This window comes from Bipolaris maydis (genome assembly GCF_028858645.1).
Source record: "Bipolaris maydis strain C4 unplaced genomic scaffold PSV08scaffold_16, whole genome shotgun sequence".
Lineage (NCBI taxonomy): Eukaryota > Fungi > Ascomycota > Dothideomycetes > Pleosporales > Pleosporaceae > Bipolaris > Bipolaris maydis.
The window spans coordinates 233032-252507 of NW_027093872.1; the positions used below are offsets into that span (position 1 = coordinate 233032).

Sequence of the window (19476 nt, forward strand, 5' to 3'; positions counted from 1 at the left end):
AGACAAAGTTGCAGGCACTTTAACTCCACAGCAGTATTGTAGCCTACAGACACCGTGGAAGATATACTTGTCTACTCGAGTATATACTAGGGTCGATTGAAAGTCAAGATATGCTTGCCGACATAGCATTTACAGTGGCGTAGATACCTTCCTCCTATACATGCCAAGACACCTGCTTCATCTCAATAACAAGCCTCATGATGCACAAGGCCACCACTATAACTTCGATTCATTGTGGCGAAAATAACAACCCACATACAAGAGTCCTTCGCAGAAAGTCTATGAAGCACTAAGGAGCAAGCAAATGCGTAATTTAGACAGGCAAGAGCACATCACGCCATTCATCACGCCTCCGTAGCAGCAAGGGCTACATACCTAAATCGCCGGCAACGCAGACAAGGCCTGAGACCGCCACGCCGCAGAATGCGCAACAGACAAAAGCCTTAGCATCCACACCGATGGTAGCGGTATGCCCACTCACACAAGAGACACTGTTTGTACACATGAGGCCAGACACCCTATCGACATTGCACACCGCCTTCGCAGCTGTACCCACTTAGCACAACGCCCATGAAGCGGCACAAGACTCTAGCAGAAAGTAAAGACAGGAAAGGCTGCGCGATATACAGGCACACGCTGACGCCCACCAAGAAAGTGCTGCAGCTCAGCAAAAGGGAGGGCGCGGTGCTACTTAGTGCATCTGCCAACCGAGAAGATAGACCTCAACGACTTCCTCTTCCATCGACATGGCCCGACCGTTACCATTCCCCGCAGCAGTTGTGGAGAGAGACGGCAGGTTGTCGCCCACTTCCTCCTGCACTGCACTAAATCCAAGGACCCCCCGAACCGCATCATTGCCCATCTATCCAGACGACAAAGCCTTGGGACGATTCTAAGCACGCTGCAGCTAGTCATCAAACGTTATGAACTGCACTCCCTAACATTTTTCTCTACCTTCTAATACTACGCTGTTATACAACCCAAAGGCAACCCAGATCAATCTCTTCCCACCTGCTCTTCACCTCAACCTTTTGTTTATCATTAAAAATATACTCCGCTCCAGCAAAAAGAGTCGGCAGTCTTTCTTCCTCGGCAAACTTCCAATCGTATTTGACGAGCAAGTAGCATATGATAATCTTGATCTCATTGCTGGCGAAAAAGCGGCCGGGGCAAGTATGCTTTCCGTATCCAAATCCTAGGTGTTCGGGTGACCCCGTCACGAAATACCACTTACTCTGGTCAGTATCGCGCAGCTTGAGAAACCGATCTGCTTCAAAGTGCTCGCTGTTGGGCAGAGAGTCGGGTCCGAGAAGCGGGTTTCGACGGCGAGTTTTGTAGCCTTTGGGGATGACGGTGCCGTTAGATAGGGTTGTGTTGGATAGAACTACGCGTCGCATTCCGACTAATAAATGCTAGGTGTAAATAGTTCAAGTTGGAGGTCTGGGACTTACGATCAATCAGCTTATTTAAGCGCTGCGATTCTTTCATCGCGCTATCGAGTATCTTCATCGAAGCCAGCAACGTGTTTTTCCAGCCGTGTTTCGAGAGAGTCGACACTGTCTCTTCCCTGATTTGTGGCATCCAGTGCTCATTCTCGATAAGGTCACACATTAGCCCGGATATCATTTCCGTCGTAATATGCACAGCCGCGAACGAGAGGAATAGCTGTAGCTCTGCAAAATCAATATTTGTTTTCTTCGCCCTGGCTTTGTCGTCGATTCAGCTGATTGTATCAGCAGCTTTTCCAGTAATCTCGCCATTGGCTTTCCTCTGCAGCCGTTTCTGGACGAGTGGATTGATAATTTCGCGTGACTTTGCAGCTTGCTGCCTGCATACACGGAGGGCGGGCATCCACCATTGGGCAATGGGTCGGGAGATTGGATGTAAGCTGCGTAGTTGATAGATTGCCCTCATGGAGTTCTCAGGATAGGCTACGGCTATGTCGATCCATTCAGCATTCTCCAAGAGTTCTGGGGCAAGGAAAACGCAGGAAGAGACGCGGGCGACTAAACGGTGGACGAAGGGTTTTAGATCTATCTTTTTCCAGTCTTATAGAGGGAAAGTCTTGTTAATTTATGTAGTAACTATGAAAGAATGGCAGCGTATGCCCTCAACATTGCCTAGCATGTCCATGAGAACGGCTTCGACTTCGGCGTTCATGTCTTCAGTGATGCTATCTGGAGATGTGAGTGAGTACACTGTACATCATTTAAAGCTTGCAGGGCATGCATACCCAAAGATCGGGTAAGATTACGGCGGACAACTTCATGAGTAACGTCGTGTTGATCGACCACTAAGAACGGGGTTAACCCCTGATAGTGGCCCTACGCGTCCTGTCGCAAGTGACATAGTCAGCGACATCCAACGACAAGATAGCTTCCATCAAACTTGACGCACTTGTATCAAATAACTTCCAAATTGAAGCTCCTTCATATTCCGTATTTCATCAGCAAACGAGTTTGGCAGAAAAACCAAAGGCCCCGTAGAAGAAATGACTGCAATAGCACCTTTGATCTATGACAACCCGTCAGCAGATGTATCACTTGCCAATTCACACTTTTTCTTACTTTTTCCAATCCCCCATAAAGAATCTCTTTCGCGCTCACAGCCCACTGTTCTCTCGCCTTGAATGGATTTTTCAACGCATCCTCAGTGAGAGCGTACCAAGTCGCATTCGTAGCCACGCGTTGATCAACGATAAAGAAATAGAGAACGCCCAGAAAGCATGCCACCGCTGCTGTAGCAATAGAAGCAAACGAAGCATCATAGCGAAGATTGTGGGTGGGTTTAATAAAACTCTGCACCCGACCCATGGTTGGTCCCCGTCAATGTACAAACAAATTGTTCTGTCGTTGATGATAATGGCACACTTGATCTCCTTCTTCCTATAAGTATATCGCCAAAAGGTTACTAAGCGGATGTTTATGGACCTCTTCTGGTTCTGATTCTCCAATATATAATACATATATGTATGTGGAGTCATGCAAGCGTAAATGCTCACCATGTGACCCCTACCAACAAGGGTGTTTTTTCTTGGCTACTACAGGATCAGACAAGATAAGACAGATAACATGGCGCTACCTCTAAACGTTAATGGAAAGCCTCACTCCTCCCTTCTTGTATGATTTATCAAGAAGTAGAGGTAATTAGACACAACAAGCCTTCTCTATTGCAAAAAAGATTTGACGGATGTAACTTTGTCTACCCGGGTACATTGTCACTAATCCACGCATCCCTCCACTACAATGGTAGAAAGACTAAAATCTTGTATGTGGGCCATGTCACAAGTAAGCAGCAGTATCAAACAAAGACGCCGAATAAATCGAAGTGGAGCCCGTGATAGTGGACTGAAGGGACAAAAAGAGCGGCGATCAAAAAGGAATAACATGATGGCGGGGGGCACTGGGATAGTGTTAGAAAAATTCGATCCATGCTGTCGTCTCCTGTCATCTCATGAGAGATTCGGAACATGACAACACGGACCACTAGTAAGCGCGGAAGGGGGAGGGGGGGAGTGGGGGAGGTGAAAGGAAATAAGAGCTACTATACCGCATATCGTTTAGCTTCCGTTGAGCCTCCTAACGGTCTCAGCCTCATCATTCTCAACAATATCCACATGCAAAAATCCCTTTGCAATTGACATTTCCCAACCATCGCTAAAATGTCCCACTGCATTTCCGCATGCCTTCTTGCTCAAAAATCTAAACACGTAACCCCCCAAAGAAAAAAATATATACCAGGAAGAAATCCCCACCACCACCAACTTGGCCAGAAAGGCTGTTCCTTATGCAGAAAAAGAGTCATGTTTAGACTTGTTGGTGGGACTGCGGGTATGTAAACACGTTTCAAGTAACCGAACAAGAAAGAGATTCACACAGTACCCTTTTTTTGGTTGTTAACGCACCTATAACTACTAAAACAGAAAAAAAAGTGTCACATATAGGCTGTATAGCTTTGCTAGTTAGTCTTGGTCCGGAGGTTTCGGACGAAGATATGTACATAGGAGCTTGCTGACTGCATTCATCCGCGCTATTTTTTCATCGGGATTTCTGTTAGAGTTTTTTTTTTTTTAAAAAAAAAAAAGGGAAATGTACATGTATATGCACTATGAACTTTTGAACCACGAAAAGTTAGGACGAAATCTATGAAAAAAAAGGTGAAACATGTGAAACTTACAACTACAGCGAGAGGAAGTTAAACAATAACTACTTCCATTATTTTTTTTTTTTTTTTTTAGAAATTTCCTCACATCCCTCACTACCCTTTAAGCTTGCCTAGTTCCTCGCCGGACAACCCTAATGAGATCAGTCTGCTTCTTGCAGGAGATATAGGGGAGGGACCATAACATCCCCCCCCCTTCCTTTACGGAATTCTTTTATTCACTTCTTTATAAGTCAGTCTCACAAAAATTGTTGTGAGAGTAGTATTAGCACAGAGTGTATATTTTAGTATAGGTCTTGGTAACAAAAGCGATGCACGAACCCATGTAAATAATACGTCAACCTTGAATATTTGTGTACTACTAAATATATACTACCGACCTAAATCTTTTATAAAAAAAAAGTGTCATTATCTAAAAAGAAAAACCTAAATAAAGGGTATACCGCTTATATCCAACCCCCCTTCGCATATCTACATACTAAAAAAAAGCATTTTCTTTTTTTTCCCTTCTTAAAAGAAGTCGGCAATAGTATCATTTCGCTTCTTCTCAAACACAGCCTCACCGCTTGCCTTCCCACCACGCCTTGTCCTTCTCCCGACGATGTGGCATACTTTCTCGGATATCCGTTTCGCGATCGCTGGCAAATTCAACACTCCTCGCGCGGCTGCGACTCCGCGCTCGGTCCATCTTCGTACTGCTCCTCCGCGCTGGGGGCTTGTCGTCAACTGGAAACGTGGATCTTGGTGAGAAAGTTTCTCTACGACTCTTTCGGGGCGAGACAGGACTGCCCAATCCACCTACTTTGGAGTTTGAAAAATCAGCAGACATTGGCCGTGGCGCTCGTCGCTTGCTCTTGGTCGAGCTCGTCGCTGGCGGCTTCTTCACATAGTCGTATGTTGCCGGATCCCGCCGTGCGAGCTCCCGCTCCAGCCGCCACAATGGTGCTTCCGGCAGCACTTTGACTGCGTTGGCGTCTCTCCACTTGATCTTCCAGAAAACTTCGGCGTCACCGGCGCGCGAGTTGTTCGAACCGTAGTCAACCACCAACTTGTAGCTGTCTGTCAGTGCCCGCGCTTCGTACAAGCCCCGGTCTTGCACTCCAGGGCCTTCTAGGCGGAACCGCGTGCGGACCGAGGGATGAATGTACTCATTCGTCTGCCGTAGCGGTCGGTCTGTTGCCCGACCCGTATACGGGTCGACTGCAGTGTATTGTCCAGGTTTGCGTTGCTTTCAGTATTTGTCAGCCCAAACTTCCCAAAAACAACAAAAAAAGTGGAAAACAAAAAACCTACAGAACTTCCACCTAGTGCAAAAGCCCCCTTGAGCTCGCTGTAGATTTTACCAAAACTCCATGGCCGGATGGCGCCCTCTTCTTTCTTGTAGTACTTCTCATTGAGGTCGTCTTGTTCAAATAAATATTCACCTCGCATATCCAAAAATGGCTCCAGCTGGCTCATCATCCACGCAAGACTAATATTGGCAATCTGCATATCGTCATAACCGCCTCCTACGTTTGCGTGCGCACCTGGAAACCACACTTGGCGGAGCGTCGTGCGGTTGCCCTCGGGCTTTTCCCAGATAGCAGGTGCAAATGATGATCGAGTCTCGTCCAGAGCAAGAGCCTGGAATGCATTTTCCACGCAATTGGAAAGTTTGGTGTCGTAAAACGTGGTTGCTCTTGATTGCTTCGACTGCAGGCCTGCACGCTGTAATATGCCAATTCTGGGTATTCCAAGGCTTCCAACTGTATCCCACACGGCAATGCATTTGATCGGAATGTCGAGTCTGGTCAGGCCTCGGCGCTCCAGCTCTTCCGCATATCGTGGATCACCGGCGCTTGGTTTCCGTGGGAATGGAATGTCCTCGTGTTTTGGTCGGTAGTCCTCGTTCCTTCGGTTTTGGACGTCTTCATAAACTTCTGGTAACGTGTTCAAGCCTTTTTTGGTGAGGAGACCGATTTCTCCAATCAGCCCACCAATGCTGCGTGCGGTGAAGGCGCCTCTGGAAAATCCGAGTAGGAAAATTTCGTCTCCTGGGTGATAGTTATTTGCAAGAAACGAGTAGGCTTCTCGAACATCTTCAGCAAGACCTTTGCCTGTGCTGCCTCCAACAAGACGAGAAATCTTTCCGCCTTCGGTGCCGAGACCTTGTTGGTAGTTTACAATTTGCTGGATTCCATCTTGGCTGACTGCTTTGATAGCTCTTGAGATCCGGGTGATGTTGCTTGGGATGGAGAGTGTGCCATTCTTGGTTCCGTCGTCCGAGTTTAGCCAAGTGCCGTCACAAGCAACAATCAGCCTCTTGAACATTCCTCTGCCGCCACTCAATCCCGGCGCATCCACTGCCGGCTCAACCCTGCCTCTGCTCCTACTTCTTGCTCTCGGGGTGGCGGGCACATCGACAATGAGGGGCGACTTTGCGCCGCTTCGTGGGATATCCACAACAATTGGTGATGAGTTCAGGGGCGCTCTGGTGCTTGGCGCCCGACTTCTGCTTCTGGCTCGTGACATGGCCACCGACATTTTGTTCCTTAGGTTACGAGTCCTCTGTAAATATGGAGTTGAAAAAAAGGTAGTTGTTTTCGGGGAAAATTAGACGAAGGCCTGGTCCAGGGAGAGATGATTATGTTAATATGGCGAAGTCTTTTGTGTCTGCGGCGTGATTTGCTGACAGGCAACGCGGCTGATCGTGGTTTTGTATGGCCGGGCGTCGATGATCGAGGGTGCTGTGTTGGCTTTCTGCGGGACAGCAGCAGCAGTGTGGTTGTCCGTATCCAAAGGGTCCAATTCGCGTATGCCACGTGAAGAGTCTATGAAGAAATGTGTTTCACCTTTAGCCACCCAGGCTTGAACGATGCGACCGGAGGGCTGTGTGGTGAATGCTCAGGCCAGTTGTTTCCGTCACCAAGTGCGAAGACTGGTCCGGCGCAAAGTAAGCGAGACAGTCAGGAACCTCAGCAAGCCCTGGGAGCCCGCAACAAGCACTTTGACGCAGGGCACAAAGGAGGCGCGGATTTGAAGGGGCTTGGGGAGAGTCGATAAGGGAAAAGAAAGATGGTAGAGCGGACGTGTCGCGGCGCGCACAGCGCACAGTTGTTTCCTCCGTGAGGTTGGGCGCCGGCTTCAAAGCTTTGCTGTAGGCTGGGGTGCCCAAGTCATTGGACTCGCTTACCCAGCCTCTTTTTCTGCGAACAGGCGATTGCACAAGATGGAGAATTGTCCTGAGCTTTTCAGAAAAACCGTCGACGGGTATGCAGAGAATTTGCTTGTACAGCGTTCGCCCCTCGGTGTAGTGTACTGTTGGTGGAAAGTGAGGCGGTCTCCAGCACATCGTCCTCGACCGCAACTTGTCCACCAGGCGTTGCCAATCATAAGCTCCCTTCCCCTCTGAGACTAGGACTGTCTGGGTCAGATCGAGGCACGCATTGGGCACAGGTAGACCTGCCGGTGAGGGCCCGATTTTTCCACTCTGTTCTGCATTAGACCAATGCCAGGTGTACTGTAGTCTTAGGTGCAGAAATCATACAAGTCGGGCGGTGAGCAAGCGGTACGTGGATAGTAAGGGAGTCCGGCCCCCTCCCCAAGCTTTGGCGACAACAATCCCGTACGTACGTACATACAGTCACAAGCAAATAAGCAAACACCCGTGACCGCCGCTCTGGCAAAACGTTCCAAATGTTGAAGCATATTAACTGTTTTTCCAATTTCAAGAGCTTTTATATAGCGGTCCTGCTCCTTTCCATTCCCACCCATTTGCTCGTCGCGCGGGGCAGGTGGCAACAGTGCCACATGTTTGCCCGCACCCCTTTGCTCCACAAATTCCCACGCCAAGTAACAGTCCAGCGCATCAGCCAGGCGCCTCAGCGCCCGTCGCAACAAACACACTCTACACTTATCGTACAGAATTCCTTCCTAGACTCCCACATCTCAAGAACTCCATGCGATATCCCAACATCCCTAGAGTGCATAATGAATGCAGCGCGAGCGGCAAAACGAATCCTTCTAGGACATACGCTGTAAAAGAGCATAAAAGAAAAGAAGACGATAATGAGGTGAGAATACAATGAATATAGTCGAAAGTAGATGAGAGAACATGTCCCAAGAGAATCGTAAACATCGTGTGCCGGAAAAAGCGCAGATTGGGGCTGATGGTTTAGTAACCACCAAAAAGATCGTCAAGCTCGTCCAGATCAATCAGTTCCGGGCTCCTCATGACCCAGTCATCGTCAAACTCGAGTTTTATCTCTTTACGCTTGAGCGATGGTGGCGGCATGTCGATATGGAGCGTAGGCCGGAGTGCAGGGCTGCTGGGCGAGAGTGCAGAATTGTAGCTCACAACCTGATCCATTTGACCAAAGAGAGTGGCCGCCGCTTCGGAGTCTTTGCGGGCGGCGCTTTCAACCGTCTCCTCGACCGAGGCGGCGATTTCCTCCATCTTCACATCGCTGCTTTGTGCGGGCTCAGCAGATGCGCTGGCAGATCGTGCACGCTCCGCTTCTTGGCTCATCCGGCGTTGTTGAAGAAACGAGGCAGTCTGGGTGAACTCGCGCTCGTCCTTTTCTAACGGGGGAGATTGGGCGCGGCGGTTGTGTGAAATGTTGGCGGTTGTAGGAGGATGGGTTTGGTTGGAAAAGGGGTCGCTAGCGTTGCTGTCGTAGTCGGAGAGGTCGAGTTCTGGAGAGGGCGACATGCGATCTCGTGATCTTGCGTCCATGTCCTCTTCTTCTTCCGATGTGGCAGACGAAAGTGACGGCGTCACGATGCGCGGTGCGATTGGGGCATTACCCCCATCAGCAGGAATCGGTTGGTGTGGGCGTGTGGACAGGAAGTAGTAGACACGCTTTGGGTGGGTGCCCACCAGCTTCTTGTCGAGGGGACATCTCGATAACGCGGTCCAGTTGCGCTTGAGGTATGTGGCTAATCGTGACGAGATGATGGCTGCTGGGTTGGCAGAGCTAGCGCACATCAGCATAAGTAATTATGAACACGCGCCAAGGTTGGGTACGTACCTCTCGACAATGGGGATGATGGGCGACAGAACAAGGGCAAGCTCCTTGAGTAAATGGGGTCGGTTGCCTGTCTTTTCGAGCTGCTCGATAACACCGACAACAATCTCGTCATCAATACCTTGGGTGTCGATCTTGGCGATGCCAGACTCGCCGCCTGGTGACGGTGGCGGGGTGTCGGCGACGCGGCCTGAGCTTTTGGGTCGGTGCTCGTCGATACGCAGCGCCGATGGGCGTGGTGGTGATGCAAGCGAGGACGAGAGAGAGCCCGAATGCGAGCGTTTCTGTTTCTTTGCGGCGTGCTGGCCGTCGCTTGTCGAAGGCGGTGAGCGCACCGTTCGGGGCGCTCCTGGGAGCTGGATGCCGAGTGAGGGCAGCGACAGGGACTTGCGGCGGGTGTTGTAGGGCATCTTGTCGCAGCGACTCGGTCGCAGCAGTTGCGCAAGCGGTAAGATAAGAGAAGAAGACAAAGGGTAGCCTTTGCAGGGAGAAAGATATATTATTAAGGCTGGTAATGGGTGTGCAGCCACAAGTGTTTGGTGACTGCGAGAAGGCTCAGGGATGTGGATTGGTCCGGTAGGAATGCACTACAGCCTATGCCACCAAGCGCTGCCGCCGAAATATGCAACTTTGTTCTGCACTGCAGGGATGGCGTCGAGGAGGGCGCCTGATTACTGTGGGCAGGAAGAGGAGGGATGGTCGTCGGTGGGTGTGGTGGTGTAGGCAGAGGTAGAGAGTGGGTGAATGCTGAGGGTGGCACTCGTGTCGTCGCAGCTACGCAAGTTGCCTCCTGAAGGCAGCAAATAGGCAAGGCAGCGATGGCAAATGGGTTTGCCTCTTAAGTAGGAAGACGGCAACGAGAGGGTTGCAACAGCACAGCAAAGTGTCGCCGCAACAGCACAGCAAGCAAAGAACTAGAGAAAGAGGCAAGGGGCGAGACGCAGGCAGCACAATGGACAATGGTCCCTGATGGAGTTCGAGGGGTGGTGGGAAGAGGGGAGGTTGCGAGGGAAAGGTCGGAGGCGTGGTGGAGCAACTGGGTGAAGAAGGAGCGAGCGACTAGGCTCCGGCACGAGACCGTGCGCTGCTGGTAGGGTGAATGTACCCAGTCCAGTAATGCTCAGGCTGGTTATGACAGCATACTACTTTTAGAGCCCGTTTTTGCTTTGTTGGCCAGGGGCTAGAGCGTTACGCTCCTATCAAGATGCCGTGGCCGCCCGCATGTACCACGCGGCAACGTACTTGTACATGGTCGTCTCCAGCAGCCGGCCAAGGTAGAGTAAGTAGCCGCCCCTCCAGGCCTGCCTTCACCGGCTGGCTGCTCTCACGCCTTGTGCACAAGGCGTGGGCTCGGCCAATCCCACGGTTGCCATTGACGGCTTGCCCCTCTTGTTGTGTCAAGCTTGGATCTGTTAACATCTGGCGCCGGGCACGAGATAAGTGGGCCTTGCTAAACCATGCTTGTGGGAATGCGTCGTAGCCGATAAACCTCCGCGACGGGTGTCAATCTCGCCGTGGTTGACGTCCCTCATCCGCCCCTCCATTGGCATTGGCATCCCTCTGCCTGCACACGGGCGGGTCGTCACAGCTGTCCCGCCAGCTGACCGCCTCAATTGATGCCATTCTCCAGGCCTTGCAACGGCCACGTCGCGGCTGGTTGGACGCTTTTCCATGATCTGATGCTGCGTGCATATCATCCAGTTCCAGCGTGCGAGCATCCCTGTCCAGAGGTTTCGTCTAGCTGCAAAAGTGGATTTAGCCTCAACGATGGAGCCGGGATGCCCCAGGGCGGTGAGCACACTTTTTTCGCGAATTTTTCTTTGACGGAACTTTTCGCTGTGGCCATGCGGCCAGTCCTCGGCAACGTCGACATGTGAACGGAGAGGCGCTGCCGGCACCGAGGAGCGTTGCTGCCACCCACGGCGAGTCAAGGACGCCCACCGCTTCGTACGAGCTGCCAACATCCCGCGTGAGCGTGCCTGCGTCCAGCAATGGGCATCGTGGCGCCTCTGTCGCACGCAATGCCCGCACTGAGGGGGGGGGGGCCATGGTGAAAGTGCCCCAAACATTGCGCACGCGAGTTGCCATGACTTCGGATGATGCGACATGGGCTATGCAGACATCCTTGCCCCATCCGGCTAGCCGCAGCCCGCCAAGCCTGGCCTGCATGCGCAGCTCAGCGTCACCTTTTGTGGGGAACTGGAAGGTTTGGCGCCGCACTTGGGCTGCGGGCACACAGTTTTGCGGATGCACTATCCTTCTTCCCCAGACGAAGTGCAGGCTGGATAAGGCAGTTGGCAAGTCGTGAAAGACGGTGAAGACGCATGTCTGTTTGCTTCTTTCCACAAGCCAACACGTCGAGTCAGAGGGCTGTTGTGTGATCGAGCACGCAGCTTCATCTCCTTGCCCTGCCTGCTCAACGGGCCTCCCGCCCACGCCCAAAGCACGCGAAAGCACATGGCCTGGCCTCATGGTAAAACATATCAAAGTTTGGATGAGCCGCCGTGCGCTTGCAAAGTAGTGATGGTGACGCGATCGTTTGTGCATTGCCCATGATCCCAACCGCAGATCTCGCTTCACCTGCTCTTGGGTCCTCCCAAGTGACGATTCTCGCTCGCCATCCTGGAATTACCGCATCCGGTCGTGCCCCTCCTTCATCTCAGCCATGCCCAAGCCTTGCGTCACCTTGGGCAAAAACAAAAGCTGCCTGGCCTTGCCTGGCCTGCCCGACCCAGCGCCCCCCTGGGGCTACGTATGCGCAGCTGTACGTAGCCGTCGAGTAGTCCAGACTGAGCATTGCATGCCTTGTGTCTGATAGTCGTGCCAGGTCTCCACTCTCGATAATGCGGGGTGGAGATGACGAGACGGACGGTTATGTATTCAACTCCACAACCACCACCATGGCTTGTGTTCGACTGCCGGCCCGGCCTGCGCAGTGGCCGGCTGCTCACCTGAACCTGCCGTAGTCCGCTTCTGCCGTATGCCTTTCCTCGGCTTCAACTGGAGCCACCACGTCGTGCCAAAGTTATAGCGCTTCATCTCGACAACCTCCAAGCCGCTCTCCTCGACAATCTTGCCAATGTCCTTGTTCCACCAGCAGCCATGCTCATCGGCATGTGTGGGGGCCGTCTTATCTAGCATCTTGTTGAGCCACTCGTAATGCGACTTTCCATGCTCCAGAAGCAGTATCTGCCCATCCTCATTAGTCGACGCTTCTAGGTTCTGCAGTAGCTTGACGGGCTCCGGCGTCGAACATAACCCCATCGTCTGCAACACCGTGTCGTATCCATCTTGCGCGCCATACGGAGGCGTTATTGGATCAATGGCTGACTGATGCTTAAAAAAGACGCGGCTAAAGTACTCCTTGTGCGTGTCGTTCCATTTCCGCCTGGCAACCTCCAGCATAGGCCCACTCGAGTCCAGCAGCGTTACCGTCGCGCATTGCTTCGTCTTGTAATAGGGTATGTTCCTGCCTGTGCCCACGGCCACCTCCAACACATGTCCCTTTGCCATGGCTGTGAGCTTCTTGCGCTTCCGAGTTAGGAAGAGGAGCATCTCCGATGTATCCACTTTCTCGTCGTACCCCTCAGCCTCCTTGTCAAACCGATCAGAAAGATCCACCGGCAGGTCTTTCAAGTCGGCCTCATGAGTCAGCGATGTCCAGAGCATTGTTGCGTATGTGCCCATCCCGAATGCGATCAGACCAATGCCGAACATGGGCCATTGCCTCCATTGTCGCAGCTTGGCCTGGTGCTGCGCCGACCTCAACTCCTCGTCCGACAGCCGCTGGAGATCAGATAGCTTTGGTCGTGCCGCCCATACTCTCTTAGCTGCTTGTTCGGGCGTCTGGTTCTCGGGTACTCGTAGCAGATGCTCAGCCGTCGGCTGCGTTCGGGGAATTCGCCGGGGCAGTGGCGCGGCAGGCTTCGTCGGTATAGTAGATTTTATAGGAAACGACTTGGGAGGCTTAGGCAGCTTCGCCATGGCGCGCCAATGTTTATCGATCAAGTGCGTGGCGAGTGTGGTTGGTTTTCAATTGCTGAGGCCAGCAAATGTTGGCTTGGAGCCTCAAATCTTTTGACGCGCGATCCAATCGGTCGGGAGTAGTCTAGTGTCAAAGCGCCCTGCAAGCCATCAGGGTCGGCCCATACATTACCGATACCTGCCGTTAATCAGTCGACGATATCGGCCTACCAGCGGCTGTTGGTCGGGATTTTTCAAGTCTGTGAGTCTAGTATTTCCTTGTACCTCTCTGCTTCATGCTTTTTTTTGTTTTTGTTTTGTTTTGCATATAGTTCTCTTTCAAACTGTGCGCAATGGCTCCCTCTACAGTCTCCAGTATACCTTCATCCATTCTAATCGTCGGAAGCGGCGCATTTGGCCTTTCAACTGCTTACTCTCTATCTCGAAACCCTCAGTACAAAGATACTTCAATCACTGTTGTAGACCGACAGCCCTTTCCTACACCTGACGGCTCGAGCGTAAGTACAGCAATTCAACATGGCACTTATGCACCCTGCCGAGCAAGCTGTTCCGGTTGTCGCATAATGTCATTACCACAAAGACCAAACGCTCAGACAAGCACAAATAGATTGACACCTCGCGCATCATACGCCCCGACTATGCCGCCGCGCGCTACACCCGCCTAGCAACTATTGCGCAGAACCGCTGGCGAACCGATTTTGCGACCGAACACTACCATGAAGTCGGACTGTGTGTGACTGCCTGGGGGCCGGAACAACAGTACGTGCCAGATTCGTTGGCAAATGTCCGGGCAATAGGAACAGATAAGGTCGAAGTCCTCAACTCCGCAGAAGAAATACAAAGAGCATGTGGTCTTGAGGGCAATGCTCCATGGGGCAACGGATCCACAGGATACGTCAACTGGAGCTCTGGCTGGGCTGATGCTGAGGGGGCTATGATTTGGTTGCGGGAAAAGGTCGAGAGTTTGAATCGAGTCAAGTTTGTCACCAAACCAGTGAAGAAGTTGCTGATCAACTATAAGACCAGCACTGTGTCTGGCGTCCGGTTGAACGATTCGAGTGAGCTGAAGGCCGACTTGACAATACTGGCAGCAGGCGCATGGACAGCGTCGCTAATAGATCTACGAGGCATCTGCAAAGCGACCGGACAGGCCATATGCTATATGCCAATATCTGAGGAAGAGGAAGCGAAGATGGCCAACAGGCCAACTCTCTTGAATCTCTCACATGGGCTTTTCATGATTCCGCCCTCTAAGAGGTTGCTCAAGGTGGCACGCCACGGTCATGGCTACGTCAATCCGACGACCATTTCGCATCCCGAGTCAGACGACCCGAATGAAACAATCACGGTTTCTCTGCCCTACACAGGTGTCGATGATCCTACACAAGCTGTTCCGGTAGAAGGGCAACGCCAATGTCGTGACTTCCTCAGGGCAATACATCCCTCGATTGCTACGCCCTCACGGCCGTTTACCAAATCGAAGATTTGCTGGTATACGGACACAAGGAACGGTGACTTTTTGATATCGTACCATCCCAAGTATAGCGGTCTGTTTGTCGCCACGGGTGGTTCAGGCCATGGCTTCAAGTTTCTGCCCGTCATTGGTGACAGCATTGTAGAATGTCTGCAAGGTCGAACACCCGAGGACTTCAAGGGACTTTGGGATTGGCCCGCTGAACGCATTCCTGAGGATCAGTGGCCGGGTGATGGAAGCCGTGGTGGTCCTGTTGGATTGGTGCTACAAGAGGAGATGGAGAAGAGCAGAGGAAAGCTGTAAATGTGATTATCCCAATTATATAAGATTACATACAGAAAGCCGCATGCGCCGTTTTGTTTTTGATTGTAAAATATCAATATTATGCGCGCATGACCTGCTGCCTCCCAAGAGTTCATTCTTGCTTATACCTCTATGAAATGCCCAAATTGTTCGAAACAAGGAAATGCAGGATTACTTTGTTTCTGTATCAGGTTCGAAGTCAAAACTTGTGGAGCACCAAGGTGCTCAATCTCCCACGGAAGCGGTTTCTCTCGGAGAGAACAAAAGTTTACTCCTCTAACTGAAGTTCACAGCCTTCATGACTTTACGTTTGCTCCGCATACTTGGCCAAGACACAGTCAAGACCCTGGCTAATCAACTCGTTACTACGTCCTTTTCCGGGGCGCCTGAAAACACATCATCAGACGCAGCAAAGTCCTACATCTCTCAGGCATCCACATGGAAGTGCGAGGATTAGCCTCGAATTAGACAGAATAATCAAATTCAACATCTCTATATTTTTTGCTTCAATATCTTTATGACGAATCATGCCCCTTATCAATCACGTCGAAATGTCAGAACGGTCGGGTGATCTTATCCTCCTGCAAAGTTATGCAGAATTAAACAGCTCCAATATGAAAACATCACTTGATCACACGTATTGTAGCACAAACTCTTTTCATGATAAATTGCTACATTTCACTTATCATGACTCCTCTTCCAACGAGAACGCAGTCTCTTTTCATTCGGAGCTACATGCTCTACGTCACAAGAGATCCAAGCCGAACTACTGCTGTTCAGATTTATTCCAAGAAAATATCAGCGCCAATGCTCGCTAATAGGATAAAACCGAGGTGTGATGCTGAACCCTATCCGTAAGCAAGCCATCCTTCAGCATGCAGGCGAACACGCCTTTCCAAATACGGTTAGTGGCTGGCGACCTTGACACTCTCCACAAAAGTACTTAATCTCTCATCTTGCAAGTATTTGGTTTTAAATACCTCATCCGATAAACTCCTCTCTGATCTGGCAACAGAATCCAAGTTTTCTTGTCGAAAAACCATTGCTCACTTCTGCTCATACTCCTTTCCTGCATACCTTGAGGATCCCGCCTCCTAATCATACTTGACAGCTCTTGCTTCACTATGCTTACTCTTGCGCTCGAATCTGGGACTACTGTCTTTGTGACGGGCGTCAATGGTCTGATCGGAAGCCATATCACCGATCAATTGCTACAGAGGGGATACAACGTTCGTGGCGCAGTGAGAAATGCTGAGAAGCACCAATACTTGGCCGACTATTTTAGTGAAAAGTACAAAAATGCAAAGCTGGAGCTGGTTAACGTACCGGATATGACTATCGAAGGTTGCTATGACAATTTCATGCAAGGTATGTTGAAGTCTTACAACACCTAATTTGGCAAAGATGGCAGCTAGGCTTACTCTACTACCAGGTATTGACGGCTTCATCCATGTCGCAGCACCTATTAGTGAGAGTTCGGACATCAACGTGGCTATTCCCATCGCGGTAAAAGGCGCTCTCAATGCCCTCAAGGCTTGCGCGAAAACTCCTTCGGTCAAGCGCTTCGTCTTTACCTCATCATCGATCGCCGCGACCTTCCCTCAACCCGATGTAGAGTTCTCAATCGACGAGGGTACCTTCAACGAAGAGGCACTAAGACGTGTCAGAGAGCAGGGAAATGGATCAGGATTGCTGGGCTATGCGGCCATGAAGACAGAGACGGAAAAGGCCATAGTAAAGTGGATGGAAGAGAACAAACCAAGCTTTGTCTTGAATTCCATTGTCAGTCGTAATCCCAGATATCGTTTTATATACAATACTAACTGTAACAGCTACCAAATGTGAACTTCGGCGCCCTTCTCCTCCCCGAACGCCAAGGCAAACCATCTACCATCCAGTGGGCTCACTTCGCTTGGACGAGTACGAATCTTGAAGCATTCACCACCTTTGCCGTCCCACAATGGTATGTTCATACCGTCGACTGCGCGCTGCTACATGTAGCTGCATTGATCTACAGCGACGTACTCTCCGAACGCATTTTTGCATTCGCAGAGCCGTGGAGCTACAACAAGATAATGAACATTTGGCGTAAGCAGTATCCCGAGAGGGAGTTCCCAGAAAATATCAAGGGATTGGGCGAAGACAAGATGAAGGTTCCGAATCAGAGAGCAGAGGAGTTGCTGAAACGAGTCAAGGGATCCGGGTGGGATAGTTTGGAGAAGGCTGTAAAGGAAATGGCTGACCAGTGGGAATAAGAGTGCGTTATGGTCTATTGCAATATGCAGATGTACAATGGCCGAGTATTTGCCATACGGTCCCAAGACGGTACTACGATTTAGGGTCCAAGACTACGGGCCGTTTGCGACTGTTTATCTACACATTACTCCACCCGCAACCCATAGAACATGATTTTCCCCTAGTTAGGATTTCAAGTTTTGGAATTCCAATCATAGTACTACTACTACTTACGTACATGAACTCTCAAATCCACAACACAACCACAACACATAGCAATGAGCAAACCCTAGAGCACGAATCCACTTTTACCCCGGGAATGACGATCCAGAATATACGAGGAGCACAGATACCTCGAGGTTGGGGAAACAAAGCCGCCAAGTACCCGTATGATTCGTGGAGAAAATCACCACCGGGTGTACTACTGCGTGGCATCGCCTTGGCAATGCACCTCACGGCCTTAGGCTACACTGCTATGCTCGGGTAAACCGCATGCCAAGTACTCTCACTGACATTACGCTGGCACCTTTTATTCATGGAAACAAAAGACGTGGGACGTAACTTCTTCCGGTTGGCTTGGGGAACGCAGTTTGTGGCGTTCTGGGGAGCAAGTTGTGGGGGAAGCTAGAGCCTGCTTGCGCCTACATAGTATACCTAAAAGGGTTTGGGATGGGTTTAGAATACGGGGTTGCGCGTGGAGAAGTGTGCGTGATGGAGGTGATCGAGAGACTACTTGCTGGGCATGTTGGCGTGGCGGGTGAGGTATAAAGGCTGGATGTGCTCTGTTAATTGTGGAATACCTCTTTGTTTGCACTACTGAAGCTCCATTTAGAAGCCAAAATAGCAGTCTCAAGAGTCTGGTTGATATTCCACTTCAGATACAGTCTTCAATATGAAGTTCTCTACCTCAGTCATTCTCCCCCTTCTACCTGCACTGTCCACGGCAGCAGTGATACCGCGCCAGAATGGCGATGGAGCCCAAGGTAGCGCAGACTCGACACAGGGTGATCTTGGAGCACGACCTCCCCCAAAATTCCCTTTTCCAGTCACAAAGTTTCCCATCCCGACTGAGACTGTTGTGCTCCAAGAGGCTATGTACATTGCTGCTGGCCAGGTCTTCGATGGGCAAATGAAGCGATACGAGCGTGTTGAAGGTAGCTGCAGTGAGCAGGCAGAAGGAACCGACGCGGATGCTGTCTTCAACTTACTTCCTGGAGCTACAATCCGGAATGTGATTATTGGTAAACACCAGAGCGAAGGTATTCATGCTCTTGGAGATGCCTGGGTAGAGAATGGTAAGACAGTTCGTTTCATTTTGAGTATTGAACAAACCACTGACTTGTCGTGCAACAGTATGGTGGGAGGATGTATGTGAGGACGCACTCACGTCCAAGGGCCTGAACACCCAACTCCGCGTCATCGGCGGAGGCGCACGCAACGCAACCGACAAGATCTTCCAGGACAACTCGTTAGGAGGCAAATTCAACATCACGGGCTTCTACGCCGAGAACTTTGGTACCTTCTATCAATCCTGCGGAAACTGCCTCAACCAGGCAAAGCGCAATGTCACCATCCAGAACGTCATTGCTGTAAAGGGTACAAGGATGGGTATAGTAAGTCGAGACACTTCAATTCCATTTATTTGATAAACTCAAAACTCACAAACGACGGTAGATCAACCCCAACTACGGTGACGAATACCGCATCAAGGATTCCCAGGTCGTAGATGTTGACCGGTACGTCGACAAGGAGATTGGAAACAATGTCCAAACAGTTCCTTATACTGTTGGAACTGGGCCCGATGAGAAATATGCGCTGTATAATCTGACGCGCGACCATATTACTGAGTTTGAGGGAAAGATCTTGAACCAGTATGTACCGGAGGAGCCGTATGAGTGGCTTGGTACTTACTGGAAGGATGGTACCGGCGCAGCGTAATGTTGGAAGGAGAAAAATTTCAATGACTTATATATGATATGAACTAATAGAATGACCATGTAATCAAATGATTGACATCTTGCTTAGTTGACGACCTGGGCGCTATCATGCTGGCGCAGAATGGATTTCATTATATGATACAAACTCCAAGATCTTGAAACATGTGAATAATACCGACTGTAAGTGTTTTCATAGATACATGTTAGCTAGGAATAAAGAATGTATCAAGTAAGTAAGCGTTGGTGTGTTCTTTCCCACTAGTCTTGGCACAGTTGTGAGGGTGCAGGATACGATATCCGCAGTAACAACCTCAAAACAGTTGATTGATTGTTCATAAAATCACGAGTTTTTTACTATATTCTGTTTAGCAAGAAA

The 19476-nt window shown here is 50.5% G+C and overlaps 8 protein-coding genes across 8 annotated transcripts; 4 read left to right on the forward strand and 4 right to left on the reverse strand.

The window, feature by feature from the left end:
• Positions 1-691: 691 nt before the first annotated feature.
• PSV08DRAFT_374533 (cytochrome P450) lies at positions 692-2813 on the reverse strand (the record flags this gene model as incomplete). Its single annotated transcript, XM_066093290.1, has 8 exons — positions 692-862; positions 1023-1402; positions 1452-1695; positions 1789-2033; positions 2109-2177; positions 2234-2324; positions 2398-2514; positions 2568-2813. 8 exons carry the CDS (start codon positions 2811-2813, stop codon positions 692-694), a joined length of 1563 nt encoding a protein of 520 aa, XP_065948062.1.
• Positions 2814-4707: 1894 nt separating this feature from the next.
• On the reverse strand, positions 4708-6672 carry PSV08DRAFT_231127 (uncharacterized protein; the record flags this gene model as incomplete). Its single annotated transcript, XM_014223436.2, has 2 exons — positions 4708-5389; positions 5455-6672. The coding sequence occupies 2 exons, from the start codon at positions 6670-6672 to the stop codon at positions 4721-4723; spliced, it is 1887 nt and encodes a 628-aa protein (XP_014078911.1). The 3' UTR covers positions 4708-4720.
• Positions 6673-7818: 1146 nt separating this feature from the next.
• Positions 7819-8491, forward strand: PSV08DRAFT_334868 (uncharacterized protein). Its single transcript, XM_014223437.2, has one exon. The coding sequence runs from the start codon at positions 7837-7839 to the stop codon at positions 8179-8181; it is 345 nt and encodes a 114-aa protein (XP_014078912.1). The 5' UTR covers positions 7819-7836; the 3' UTR covers positions 8182-8491.
• Positions 7869-9955, reverse strand: PSV08DRAFT_381727 (uncharacterized protein). The gene is made up of 2 exons (XM_014223438.2): positions 9171-9955; positions 7869-9116 (listed from the first exon to the last, which is right to left on the reverse strand). Exons 1-2 carry the CDS (start codon positions 9575-9577, stop codon positions 8315-8317), a joined length of 1209 nt encoding a protein of 402 aa, XP_014078913.1. The 5' UTR covers positions 9578-9955; the 3' UTR covers positions 7869-8314.
• Positions 9956-11638: 1683 nt separating this feature from the next.
• PSV08DRAFT_334884 (S-adenosyl-L-methionine-dependent methyltransferase) lies at positions 11639-13168 on the reverse strand. The gene has a single exon (XM_014223440.1). It carries the CDS (start codon positions 13149-13151, stop codon positions 12048-12050), a length of 1104 nt encoding a protein of 367 aa, XP_014078915.1. The 5' UTR covers positions 13152-13168; the 3' UTR covers positions 11639-12047.
• Positions 13169-13345: 177 nt separating this feature from the next.
• Positions 13346-15060, forward strand: PSV08DRAFT_210412 (FAD dependent oxidoreductase). Its single transcript, XM_014223441.2, has 2 exons — positions 13346-13648; positions 13759-15060. The coding sequence occupies exons 1-2, from the start codon at positions 13484-13486 to the stop codon at positions 14926-14928; spliced, it is 1335 nt and encodes a 444-aa protein (XP_014078916.1). The 5' UTR covers positions 13346-13483; the 3' UTR covers positions 14929-15060.
• An 843-nt stretch (positions 15061-15903) lies between these two features.
• On the forward strand, positions 15904-17391 carry PSV08DRAFT_334898 (uncharacterized protein). The gene is made up of 3 exons (XM_014223442.1): positions 15904-16296; positions 16361-16710; positions 16761-17391. Exons 1-3 carry the CDS (start codon positions 16053-16055, stop codon positions 17181-17183), a joined length of 1017 nt encoding a protein of 338 aa, XP_014078917.1. The 5' UTR covers positions 15904-16052; the 3' UTR covers positions 17184-17391.
• Positions 17392-18055: 664 nt separating this feature from the next.
• Positions 18056-19101, forward strand: PSV08DRAFT_251821 (polysaccharide lyase; the record flags this gene model as incomplete). The annotated part of the gene is made up of 3 exons (XM_014223443.1): positions 18056-18458; positions 18517-18776; positions 18838-19101. The coding sequence occupies 3 exons, from the start codon at positions 18056-18058 to the stop codon at positions 19099-19101; spliced, it is 927 nt and encodes a 308-aa protein (XP_014078918.1).
• Positions 19102-19476: the final 375 nt, after the last annotated feature.